The 13963-nt window shown below is 30.8% G+C and overlaps 1 protein-coding gene across 4 annotated transcripts in view; it reads right to left on the bottom strand.

Moving 5' to 3' along the window:
* The window catches only part of LOC143236598 (uncharacterized), a 110221-nt gene that overhangs the window by 5836 nt on the left and 90422 nt on the right, over window positions 1-13963 (bottom strand). For all 4 annotated transcript variants that reach the window (XM_076474898.1, XM_076474899.1, XM_076474900.1 and 1 more), the window contains 5 exons: window positions 13483-13611; window positions 12523-12691; window positions 6055-6077; window positions 810-1001; window positions 252-392 (listed from right to left, as the gene is read on the bottom strand). In XM_076474898.1, the coding sequence (XP_076331013.1) occupies window positions 252-392; window positions 810-1001; window positions 6055-6077; window positions 12523-12691; window positions 13483-13611 (654 nt within the window). The remainder of the gene's footprint in view (window positions 1-251; window positions 393-809; window positions 1002-6054; window positions 6078-12522; window positions 12692-13482; window positions 13612-13963) is intronic.

Raw genomic sequence — 13963 nt, 5'->3', positions numbered from 1 at the left:
ACATTAAATGCCACTGTTGAAGGATTTGCTTCAATGTTTCATAAAAAAATAATTTTTTTATTTGTAGAAGTACAACTAACTTTTAAATGAAAGTTTAATTTTTATTTACAATGCTCTACTTAATATACAATTTATTGGTTATTAAGTGTAAAATATAAAGATAATTACACACAGTACCCTGTGTACCTAAAATCAAGATCAGATTAATACACATTAGATAAAGAAACCTATTTTTCAACCAAAAATCTTACCATCAACACATTTTTCCTTGATTTCTTCATAATAAGGCTCCTTTAATAGTCCAATTTCCTCTATAGTCTGATAGATATTTGGCTCCATATTGGTTTTTTTCAATGCTGAGTTTTCCATACAAAGTGGTTCAGCACATGCACCTAACAAGCATACAGTTTTTGTTCACATAAAAAAAAAATGTACATTTCCAATCACCACTTTATGTGGAGTAACTGTCCGTTAAGAACGTTCTAAATAATGGGTCTCAGACATTAGCAAAAGTAATTTTCTACAAGTTAGTGTTTGAAGTTTTGTAACTACAAACTTTTAAAACTATTTAAATTCAAGTATAAAGTGAGTATAAAGTATATAAGCATTTAAGTACATGTATTAATTTCTTTGAATATCTGCTTTTAACTCAAAAATCCAGTATATCTAGTTCAAAGAATTATCCATATATTTCTGAAAATTAATAAAATTTAAAACACAAGTAATAGAGTTGTGTGATAAACTTCACTGCTTATAACCATGTTGATGCTACACTGCAATAATTTTAAGACAATGTAATATCTTTTTACCTTTTGTTCTTGTCTCCTTATCTTCTGCATCATGATAAGTATCATAAAGCTTTACATCTACCATACTATCATTTGCATTTAAATCATCCTTGGATTGTTTAACTTTGGTAACAGCACTATTCACAACTGTAGAAGTACCATTGTCCAGATCTACTTGGCAGGTGTAGACTAGATTATCAAAATGTTGCTGTGCTGATAATAATGAAGAAACAAAATGATATTTAAAGAAAGACGTTCTCAAACCAGCTGAACACTTTCATTTACAATATAAACTTTCAGTTGCTACAATCACCTGCAAGTAATTCAGTATTCATATATTTCCTTAGTTTTGAGATTGTAAACTGAAAACAGAAAATATAACACAAAAATCTTAGATTAGTAATTTGACATCTCGCACAATCCCTAGAGAGAATATATTAAGCAAGGGGTGTAATTGTTTTTTGTTGTATTTTTTATTTTAGTGTATAGCAATATTATCTGCACAATTTTGAAAACATTTACAAGTCTAGGTATATAAATATACCAAGAGGTTTAGGAATTTTATTTAAAAACACTAAATTAAGTTAAACTATATGACTTGTGTTATACAACCATTTCAAGCTAAATCCTTTTTATATAAACAACAAAGTAATGGCACTGAAAGATACAGCATTTTAACAAAATTTATCCCAGTTGATGATTCTATTAATATGTTGCACAGTTTGTTGTATTTTTAACGTTTACCACCACAACAAGCAATGAATCAATATCTACAAAATATAACAAAGTATTATGTATGAAATAATAAATAGTATACTGGTACCAAAAACAACGTGATTACAAAAATGGTTAATCACATGCTTGCTTATTTTTCTCTGAGCTTTTATTCTTTTTATTAAATTAATGTATTTAATATACACTCTAAAAATATCAAGTGTTAGTATTTAAAGCCAATTTTATTTAACCAAAAAGAATCTGGTATTACATTACAATGGATTGTTTGGGACTTTCTAGCACTCATGTTAAACTACAGATTTTGTGGAAGTTACATTCATATGAGTTTCATTTAATGGCTTCTTTACTATTAACTTGGGTAGGAAGTTTGACAAGATAATTTATGTTTATTTTATTTTTAACATTTTCAATCAAAACTACAAAAAGGCTATCTGAGCATATAATTATTTCATACTTTTAAACTAATAAACTAGAGGAGAAGCAGCTAGACAACAGCACTCAATACATAATGACTTAATAGTGAAAACTAATAAACTAGAGGGGAAGCAGCTAGACAACAGCACTCACTACATAATGACTTAATAGTGAAAACTAATAAACTAGAGGGGAAGCAGCTAGACAACAGCACTCACTACATAATGACTTAATAGTGAAAACTAATAAACTAGAGGGGAAGCAGCTAGACAACAGCACTCACTACATAATGACTTAATAGTGAAAACTAATAAACTAGAGGGGAAGCAGCTAGACAACAGCACTCACTACATAATGACTTAATAGTGAAAACTAATAAACTAGAGGGGAAGCAGCTAGACAACAGCACTCACTACATAATGACTTAATAGTGAAAACTAATAAACTAGAGGGGAAGCAGCTAGACAACAGCACTCACTACATAATGACTTAATAGTGAAAACTAATAAACTAGAGGGAAGCAGCTAGACAACAGCACTCACTACATAATGACTTAATAGTGAAAACTAATAAACTAGAGGGGAAGCAGCTAGACAACAGCACTCACTACATAATGACTTAATAGTGAAAACTAATAAACTAGAGGGAAGCAGCTAGACAACAGCACTCACTACATAATGACTTAATAGTGAAAACTAATAAACTAGAGGGAAGCAGCTAGACAACAGCACTCACTACATAATGACTTAATAGTGAAAACTAATAAACTAGAGGGAAGCAGCTAGACAACAGCACTCACTACATAATGACTTAATAGTGAAAACTAATAAACTAGAGGGGAAGCAGCTAGACAACAGCACTCACTACATAATGACTTAATAGTGAAAACTAATAAACTAGAGGGAAGCAGCTAGACAACAGCACTCACTACATAATGACTTAATAGTGAAAACTAATAAACTAGAGGGGAAGCAGCTAGACAACAGCACTCACTACATAATGACTTAATAGTGAAAACTAATAAACTAGAGGGAAGCAGCTAGACAACAGCACTCACTACATAATGACTTAATAGTGAAAACTAATAAACTAGAGGGGAAGCAGCTAGACAACAGCACTCACTACATAATGACTTAATAGTGAAAACTAATAAACTAGAGGGAAGCAGCTAGACAACAGCACTCACTACATAATGACTTAATAGTGAAAACTAATAAACTAGAGGGGAAGCAGCTAGACAACAGCACTCACTACATAATGACTTAATAGTGAAAACTAATAAACTAGAGGGAAGCAGCTAGACAACAGCACTCACTACATAATGACTTAATAGTGAAAACTAATAAACTAGAGGGGAAGCAGCTAGACAACAGCACTCACTACATAATGACTTAATAGTGAAAACTAATAAACTAGAGGGGAAGCAGCTAGACAACAGCACTCACTACATAATGACTTAATAGTGAAAACTAATAAACTAGAGGGAAGCAGCTAGACAACAGCACTCACTACATAATGACTTAATAGTGAGAACTAATAAACTAGAGGGGAAGCAGCTAGACAACAGCACTCACTACATAATGACTTAATAGTGAAAACTAATAAACTAGAGGGGAAGCAGCTAGACAACAGCACTCACTACATAATGACTTAATAGTGAGAACTAATAAACTAGAGGGGAAGCAGCTTGACAACAGCACTCACTACATAATGACTTAATAGTGAGAACTAATAAACTAGAGGGGAAGCAGCTAGACAACAGCACTCACTACATAATGACTTAATAGTGAGAACTAATAAACTAGAGGGAAGCAGCTAGACAACAGCACTCACTACATAATGACTTAATAGTGAAAACTAATAAACTAGAGGGGAAGCAGCTAGACAACAGCACTCACTACATAATGACTTAATAGTGAAAACTAATAAACTAGAGGGGAAGCAGCTAGACAACAGCACTCACTACATAATGACTTAATAGTGAAAACTAATAAACTAGAGGGGAAGCAGCTAGACAACAGCACTCACTACATAATGACTTAATAGTGAAAACTAATAAACTAGAGGGGAAGCAGCTAGACAACAGCACTCACTACATAATGACTTAATAGTGAAAACTAATAAACTAGAGGGAAGCAGCTAGACAACAGCACTCACTACATAATGACTTAATAGTGAAAACTAATAAACTAGAGGGAAGCAGCTAGACAACAGCACTCACTACATAATGACTTAATAGTGAAAACTAATAAACTAGAGGGGAAGCAGCTAGACAACAGCACTCACTACATAATGACTTAATAGTGAAAACTAATAAACTAGAGGGGAAGCAGCTAGACAACAGCACTCACTACATAATGACTTAATAGTGAAAACTAATAAACTAGAGGGGAAGCAGCTAGACAACAGCACTCACTACATAATGACTTAATAGTGAAAACTAATAAACTAGAGGGGAAGCAGCTAGACAACAGCACTCACTACATAATGACTTAATAGTGAAAACTAATAAACTAGAGGGGAAGCAGCTAGACAACAGCACTCACTACATAATGACTTAATAGTGAAAACTAATAAACTAGAGGGGAAGCAGCTAGACAACAGCACTCACTACATAATGACTTAATAGTGAAAACTAATAAACTAGAGGGGAAGCAGCTAGACAACAGCACTCACTACATAATGACTTAATAGTGAAAACTAATAAACTAGAGGGGAAGCAGCTAGACAACAGCACTCACTACATAATGACTTAATAGTGAAAACTAATAAACTAGAGGGGAAGCAGCTAGACAACAGCACTCACTACATAATGACTTAATAGTGAAAACTAATAAACTAGAGGGAAGCAGCTAGACAACAGCACTCACTACATAATGACTTAATAGTGAAAACTAATAAACTAGAGGGGAAGCAGCTAGACAACAGCACTCACTACATAATGACTTAATAGTGAGATTTAACCATCATTGTTATCATGTACCCATCATCCCAAAGTGCAAATCACATTTTTAGAGCAACAGGGCATAAACCACAAACCCTCACACTTACAGTGTAGGTAACCACTTGGCTACACTCTTCCCCTTGTGAATTATATTGCAGGTAAATAGTGCAACAATTTTTATTTAATTTTGATGTCTTCACTATTATTAAAAAAAGCAAAGAGTTATGAAAAAATTTATGACAGAACTAACTGGAAAACGTTAAACATTTACAGAATAAAAAGTATAAAATGTTGGATATAAAAGCATAATCTATGCTTACATAACCAATTGATGCTAAATGTCATATATTTCTGTTTTTCATTATCATTTTATCTTTTCATATGGGTAATTAGTAATATAAATAACTTATACCTGACTATGTTGGGCATTGTAGCTGGCAATAGCAAAACATGTTAAGTTAATGATTTTTAACTATAAGGACAACATAGAACTATTATAATTTTAAAGAGACAACTTCAATTTTATTATTAATTAATCTCTTGCAAATTATTTGTACTGATAAACCAATGTTTGTCAAATAAACAATCAAACACGCTGATATCTGCTGATCATTACTTGTGTTAAAAGCGTACTTCTATAATTCTACAATGCTTTTGGTCTTACATTTAGTTTTCATTTAGCATAATTCAATTTATAATCTACTTTTATAATAAAATTTTATGAACAAATTGTAATGTTAGATCTAATGTTAATATACAAGTATAAAATACTGTTGTCTGCAACTCATTTTTTATTATCTATTAAAGCAAAAAATATAAAGTATAACACCTAAATCAAGATTAACTCTGTACCTAATTTTATCAAGTTTAGTGGTATTTAATGAAGCATGGGAGTTTGATTATATGGATACATAAATTTAGGAACTTAAATAAATATACTATGTCTGTAAATGTGTAAAGAAAGCCACCATCCCTAACATTTTAAAATTTAACACACCCAAGAATCTATTATTAATTGCTGGATGCATCATAAAATCAGTATTTTTATACATTAAATATTTTTAAATAGAAAAAATGGAAAATACATTATAAAGTGTAATACGTTTCAAACAATTCTGCAGAAAATATTAATTTATGCTAAATGCAAGGACACATAAAATCAAAGCAACTTACCTAACCGTTGGTCAGTTTCATACCTATGAAAAGTTCAACATCAGTATATAAGTTACTAATTCTCCCAGATGCAATAATTCTCTAGTTCTTACTTATAGAATTTGAGTAACTCAATCACAATTCTTATCCTTTTTCAGAGTAACAGTAGTCATGAAATTTACAGTGAAAAAGCCAATTTCATACATCTACACAAAATCTCACAATTTTAATGTTTATCAGAAATCTTTCAAAATATAAAATACTTTTGATCAGTAATGTGCATAACAAGTGGGATTACTGGATGGCCTCAAGTGCCCTGCTTTCCTGTCCTTATGCCCCAAAAGTGTCCTTTTTCTCAATCATAAAAATTCTCAACAATTACTAAAAGCTATGTCTGATTCCACACTTTTTTGCTAAGAGTTATTAGAGAGAAAAAAATTTGTTTTAGAAAGAATGAGACACGGAGACTTATAGGTCTTTACAGCAAAACAACTGTGGTATGCCATGAACCCTCCTGCAACAGGTAGGTAAGTGTGCATGTTATTACTCTTTAAATAATAGCATTCAAAGCTACATTAAACTACTTTTTTATCAATGTATATGAATAAAATTGGCATTAACACTCTTGCTAGGGGCTCGATTGAATCAGCAAAGTATACCTTCATGAAATTATGCCAGGTTTCATTGAGCATTAAGTCTTTTGTAGACAAATTTTTATGAAGTATTTTCACTGAAAACTTTTTCTAAATATATGGAGTCATTTTTGACAGCTCCAAACACAAAATGATTTTCATGTTAAGATTAAAAATATATATCTTAATCTGAAAAATGTGAAACTGAGTTTGCATGATCTCTAAACCCTCCTAAATAAATGCGATTTTTCTTTTAATAAAACTTTACATCTTACCTGTTATTTTCTCTACCCCAACTCAATCTAGGGTTGGTTAATTTGACTGATCTCATAACCACGATAAAAAATAAGAAATATAAATTATCCTTTTTTTCTTCTAAAATGACTTTAAATCATAACAGAAAACTACATTTGCTTATCCTAAATATCTTAAAGCTCATAATGACACAGATTTGTTTCTACTTACATTTATTTTTATTATTCTTTCACCATGTATAAATAAAAATCTCACTAACTTGGCAAACGTAGTTCATGAGTATATATCATGAAAACTTTTATCTTTCTTTATATTTTACTGAATGTAACCTTATATATCTTTAAAAGTTTCTCATTTTTTACATTTTAATTACTTTTATAGTAATAGATAAACATGAAAATAAAAAATATTCTGAGTCTTCTTTCTTGCTGTCAACTGATGTTGAAACTTAACACCACTTTTTTATATAAATGATACAATAAGGTTATTTAGCATGAAGTGCTGCACCAAAGAACAAATAATAATAACATGTAAAAAGCAGACAATGTCCAATAACTATCATAATTATTTCAGCTTCCGAACCATGTAACAAGAGCTGTTAAAAATTCAGTTATGATTATCAAAGTGCTTCCTATGGGAGTAAAGATTAAACTGGAAGCAGAATAAAAATTCATAAAAGTGTATCTCAGAATGGCTAGTATGGGTATTAACATATTTATTGATAAGGAGAGAACAACATTTTGACCTTCCTAGGTCATCTTCAGGTTAAAAAAGAGAGTGTTTAAAAGTGACCATTGCTGGACACACATCCTAGGGAGGAGAGCATAAACAGGTATGGGATTGTAGCAGGCACTGAAGTTGAATGTTAGGTTATTAATTAGTATAGGTATAAAGGTGTTCCTTTATTTTGGTTTAATTTTGGTTTTAGTTGCTGTATAAGTAGGGCTTATTTGATTCTGCATTTCTTTATATTTGTTTCTCTACTTAGATTCAATCACAAGAGATCAATTCAGCCTTACACCCACCATTATACCGGTACAGAGATGTTTATGATACAACTGCAGGATTCACATCTACAGTACACACACTTAGTTTTTTTCAATCACATTATCTCGATACACCTCAACATTAAGTTCACCTGCGAACAGGAAAAAACTAACCAAATAACATTTCTTAAACTCTAGATCACTAGAACTGATACACAATTCAGAACAGAAATCCACAGAATTATACTGGATTATACATTCCCTGGAACTCAGCATATGAAACAAAAGAAAAGCTTAACATATTAAGAAACCAAATAAACACAGCCACATAACTATGTTCACAAGATAAAATTAACAATGAATTAGACAAAATAAAACACTTCATCAACATCAACAAAGCTCCTTAAAAAAACCATGAAAAAATTATATGCACACACCTAGACCAACAAGAAACAAACAATAAATCCCAAAATACAACAAACTACAAAACCGTATATTGATGCATACTATATATTCCCGACATCAGCAAACAACAACTATATACAAACAAATGACCTAAGCATGGACAACCCAGTATCACCAGTTCTAGCCAATATTTTTATGACACAAGTTGAAACACAAGTAGTGAACACGGCATTACACATCCACCACTACATTGGAACAGATAAGTAGACGACACAATTGCGGGATTCACATCTACAGAACACACACTTAATTTTTTCAATCACATTAACTCTATAAAATTAGCAACGAATTAGACTAAATAAAACAATACTTCATCAACAGTACTAACAAACATATGTAAAGTCACAACAACTTAAGCCTGCAAGATAGCTTTAGAGTTTCATATCCAAGACCCCAACCCAATAATACTCATCCCCAGCAAACAATTAGCAACCTATATAAAATTAATTACCACCAAAATTAACTTCATGTTCAGTAACCAAAACTACTTACAAATAAATAGCCTAAGAATGGGAAATCCCATGTCACCAGTCCTCTCCAACATTTTTATGACAGATTGAATCTCAAGGGACCAATTCAGCCTTACACCCACCATTATACTGGTACAGGTATGTTGATGATACAACTGCTTTATTCACAACTACAGAACACATAATTAGTTTTCCAATTCATGTTAACTCTATACACCTCAACATTAAGTTCACCTGTGAACAGGAAGAAAGCAATGAAATATCATTTCTTAACCTCAAAATTATAAGACCAGATACATAATTTAAAACAGAAATCCACATTCCTTGGGACTCAGCACATGAAACAAAACAAAAACTCAACATACTTAAAAACCAAATAAACACAGCCATAAAACAATGCTCACCAGATAAAATTAATGACGAATTAGACAAAATAAAACAATAATTCATCAACATCAATAAGTTTCCTCCACAAACCGTAGAAAACATTATGCGCACACACCTGGACAGAAAGTAAAATCAACCAACAAAAGTAATTATATCTCACGAATAAAAAAATCACAAAACCATATACTGCTGCATACCATATATTCCTGACATCAGCAGAAAAATAACCAAAAACTAGTAACAAAATATGACATTCCAGGTAATACCAAATTTATTTAAAAACCAGGCTCAAAACTGAGGTCTATACTATGTAAAAACTACACTGACAAACACCACACCAACATTATTTATAAAATACAATACAACAACTGCCATGACTTCTATATTGGAGAAATAACCAGAAAAATGGAAACTAGATTTAAATAACATGAAAAAAGACATTTTCACGGGTTTTTGAACAAAAGAAATCAAATAAACACAACATAACCATACAAAACACCCAGATACCAAGTAGGGAAACAAATATAAACAAATGCAAAATCAAAGAAGCCCTACTTATACAGTAACTAAAATCAAATTAAACCAATATAAAGGAAAACCTTTATACCTATACTAATTAATAATCTGACATCCAACTTCAACGCTCCCCACAATCCCGTACCCATTTATACTATAGTCCCTAGGACGTGTGTCTAGCAACGGTTACTTGCAAACTCTCTCTCTTTCTTAACCTGAAGATGACCTAGGAAGGTTGAAATGTTGTTATCAATAAAAGTGTTAATATCCATAGCAGCAATTCTGAAATATATTTTTTATTTCAAGTGAGTTTCTTGTCATCAAGAATAACAATTCTATGTATAGGAAACAAAGTACAATAAAAGTCATATGACACATTAAAACTTTGGCTTTCCATTGGTTACAAATAATATATTGTATTAAACATTAGACAAAATCACTGGTAATGTGTGAAAGACAGAATGTGATGACTGGGTGTGTATGTTGGTCTTATTTTCTAGTTTATAGCTCCATAAATAAGATTGAAAGTTATCAAAAAAGCTTTCTCCAAGTTATTATAATGACTACTTCACACTAAATTCTGTACTTCCCAGAGGGGTGGGTAAATAAATTAGAGAAATGAAGAAGGCAAATGCCATACTTCTTACACCAGGCAAAATTGAAGATTTCTTTTCAATTAACATTTCCTTATAAAATTAAGATGGTAAAATTTATATCAACATTTTTGATGCTAAGTTTATTTGTATAAAATGATAAAGTAGTTTAATAAAATTGTGAATGCAACTCAATAAAACTTTGTGATATGCAAAGGTTCTATCATGTAAGGTGGTGAAAAAAATCATGTTTGATGAGGTATTCTTGCAAGCAGCTAATGCATTACATCATTCAACACACAACTACACATTCAATGAGTGATTTACAACTTCTATGACAGGATTGTCAGTTAGACATGGTTTGAAGGACAATAACATTAAATATAAACAGATGTATACTGTTATGAGATTTTAACTGTTTAGGATAATCAAATGTTGTTTCCTGTCACAATATGAAGTCATTCTAGAAAGAAAAGAGGGTGATTTAGATTTATTTCACAGTTTCTTTTATTGTGGTTATGGGATTGATTAAACTGACCATCCCTGTATAGAATTAGGGTAAAAATAAAATAATAATAAAAAAAAGTTTGATATTCATTTAGGAAGTTGTAGAAGTTATGCAAATGAAATCTGAAAACCTTCAGATGAAGGTACGTATTTTTAACCTTAACATGAAAACCACTTTATACTTGGAGCAGTCAATACTCTGACTCCACATGCTCATGGACAAATCATTAGTAAAATATTTAGTTATAAAAATCTGATTATTTTAATGTGAAGGTACATAAAATATATTAAAAGTTATACTGTGAAGACTTTGATGATTACTTTGCAGTTTCAACTGGCACCACATGGAAAGTGTTAATACCCCAAAGTTCACTGTTTTCATTTCAAACGTGTTTAAAAGGCTAACTGAATAGGAATAAAAAACGATTTGTGTGATTTTTATAATTCTTTTCACTATGTGTAACAGAAGTAGCCTATAGTATCCCATGAAATGGCATGGTTTAGGGTGCCTGAAAAGAGCCAATTTTTGGCAATGAGCTGCTTCCCTGTTGATGTCCTCTACATGTTACTGCATTTGATTAACAAAACACATAACAAATTCCTGTATATTGCTCATATTTGTAACTGCCATTTCTGACAAAATTATCACCATTTTTACCAATTATCATTAGTTATTTCATAATTCATAAGCTTTAAAATAGAAAAAAAAACTTCTTGGTCATATGTGAAATTGAAAGAAAGATACAATTTGAAAAACTTATTTGCAGGACCTCAAGTAACTTGCTTTACAAGTATATATTATAGAATACTTGTCAAGAATACATCTTTCAAATACCTCTAACCTTTTATTATATCTTCAGTTTGACTAATAACAAAAACAATTGCTGTTATTTGACAAATTTCAGGTCAATGTGTTCTTAAATAGTTTGTACAAGCACAAAATAGCACTTAAATAGATTGTATCACTACAAAGTAGCACTTAAATGGATTGCGTTAGCTGATATCTAATTTTCAGGTGAATAAAAAAATTGTATATACTACTGCAAAAGTCTTTAAAATTTAAGGCTTATTTTGATTCTAAAGTTACTTGCTTTTACATCACTCACTAGAAAAGGGTGCTATACTCCTACAATATATTAAGTAATTCTTCCATTTTTTCTGTCTGTTACAATGTTTAGTATAAACATAAAATGACCAAACCACATTAGATGAAGTCATTTGTTTTCTGTGTAAGACACCTAGATCACTTCCACAGTGACTAGTAAGATTAACTGTAAAATACTCTTTCTTTCTTATGTTTTATGCAATTCATGTAACACTATGGACTCTGAAACCAACAAAGTCCTGAACCCACATCTAATCTAATATTTAAAAACATGATGTCTATACAATTTTCATTGGACTACAAACAAATTTGGTTCTTTTGTAATTTTTTATGATACAAATATCAAATAAAAGCATATAATATTCCTATAAAAGGATAAAAGGTAGTTAATATCATTAATTACTTCTGCTATCAATGTTTTCCCAAATAGTAATGTTTAGAATTGGACTGTGAATATACATTTTTGTAATGTGTTAGCTCGACAATAATTGATTAGAAAAAGCCCAATGATAAGTTAAGGTAACAAACTAACAAAGATTGTGAAAAGGGATAAAAAAAGGTGTGATAACATACTTAGGATGATCAGGTTTCGGCTGAGCATTCTTGAGTTTATGCCTACAGTACAGTAACAACAGAAGTAACACAACCAGAACAATGACAACAATTACAATAGTCACAATTATCTTTGTTGTTTCATACATGTTGTCAACATTTAATTTCTTTGGCTTTCCTTCTTTTGAATCTGTAAGAAAGAATGATGCAAGAAACATCAATCACAAAAGTGAGTTTTTCTTTAACATCTAAACCCTTAACTATACATATTATTTTTCTCAGACATTGACCTTACTAATCACATAATGCATTTGGAAAACATAGCTCTCAAGTACAATTGCAAAATACATACTTATGAACTAAATATGACATTTGATTTATGCTTTGTACTACAGTTCATACAATACTTAAAACAAAACCTACAATGTATAAGTTTCCAATTAAATCATGAATTGAAACTACATGGAAGCCACGTTTTTCATGTCCAGAAAAAGGAAAATTAAATTTTGCATCAATAAATTTACTTCTTATTGAGCAGCCAGTTTGCTGATAGTTTATAATTTTAATAGTAGTTTAATATACTTCAGTGCATTAGTATGCATGTATTCTTTTGTATTCATACAAGAACATGGAAACAAGGTGAGAAAAGAGCATTTTGGTTAACTTAGTTTCTGCACCTAAAATAATATAGGTGAATTAAGGCAGAAATTACACTAGAAAAAGAGTAAAACTATACACTTTCTAATAGCCATAAAAAGCAACAATTTCTCAAACATTACATCATATTAGTGTTCGCCCCCATGAATACTTTGACAAGTATATACAGATTTTGTTTGAATGATTAAAACAAACATCAAAATAAGCATCTTTGACAAATCTTGTAGAAGTAATCGAAAGTTAAATCAAATCCTAAAGTCAGAAAATAACAATGCTAGTTTAATTGCATTTCTTTCAAATGATTAATAATCAATTTCTGCTTACCCATATAACAATTTTCTCCACTATATCCCTGTTTACATATACAACCTTGAAATGGGCTACAAATGAAGTTTTCATTAGGACAGTTACACCTTTGGTTGCAATGTTCACCATAAAATCCTTCTGTACAAGCTGTAAAACATTTTAGACTTCTTAAAGCATACTTCCTCTAACCTTATTTACAAACACTCACATAATCATGAATACTTAGTAAACAACTTGATAACCCTTGTTTACAACCACATTTGTTAGATTTCTTTTTCACTAAACTATAAAATATTAACTACATAAAACAACTTAGCAACAGATGTTGCTCATGTGATATCCTATGCTTGTAGAGTCAGTATTTTTAACAACTTTGAAATGTTAATGTATTGTTTCATCATATAACCCCAAACTGAAATGTAGTGAAAATTCAGTTTCACCAAAGAGTAAATTTTTTTTACTTACTTTTTACTTTTATTGTTGTTTTCATGGCTTTCAT

This window comes from Tachypleus tridentatus, chromosome 13 (genome assembly GCF_004210375.1).
Source record: "Tachypleus tridentatus isolate NWPU-2018 chromosome 13, ASM421037v1, whole genome shotgun sequence".
NCBI classification, from domain to species: Eukaryota; Metazoa; Arthropoda; class Merostomata; order Xiphosura; family Limulidae; genus Tachypleus; species Tachypleus tridentatus.
Note: the sequence above shows the minus strand (reverse complement) of the source record. Positions and strands in the feature narration are given on the sequence as shown.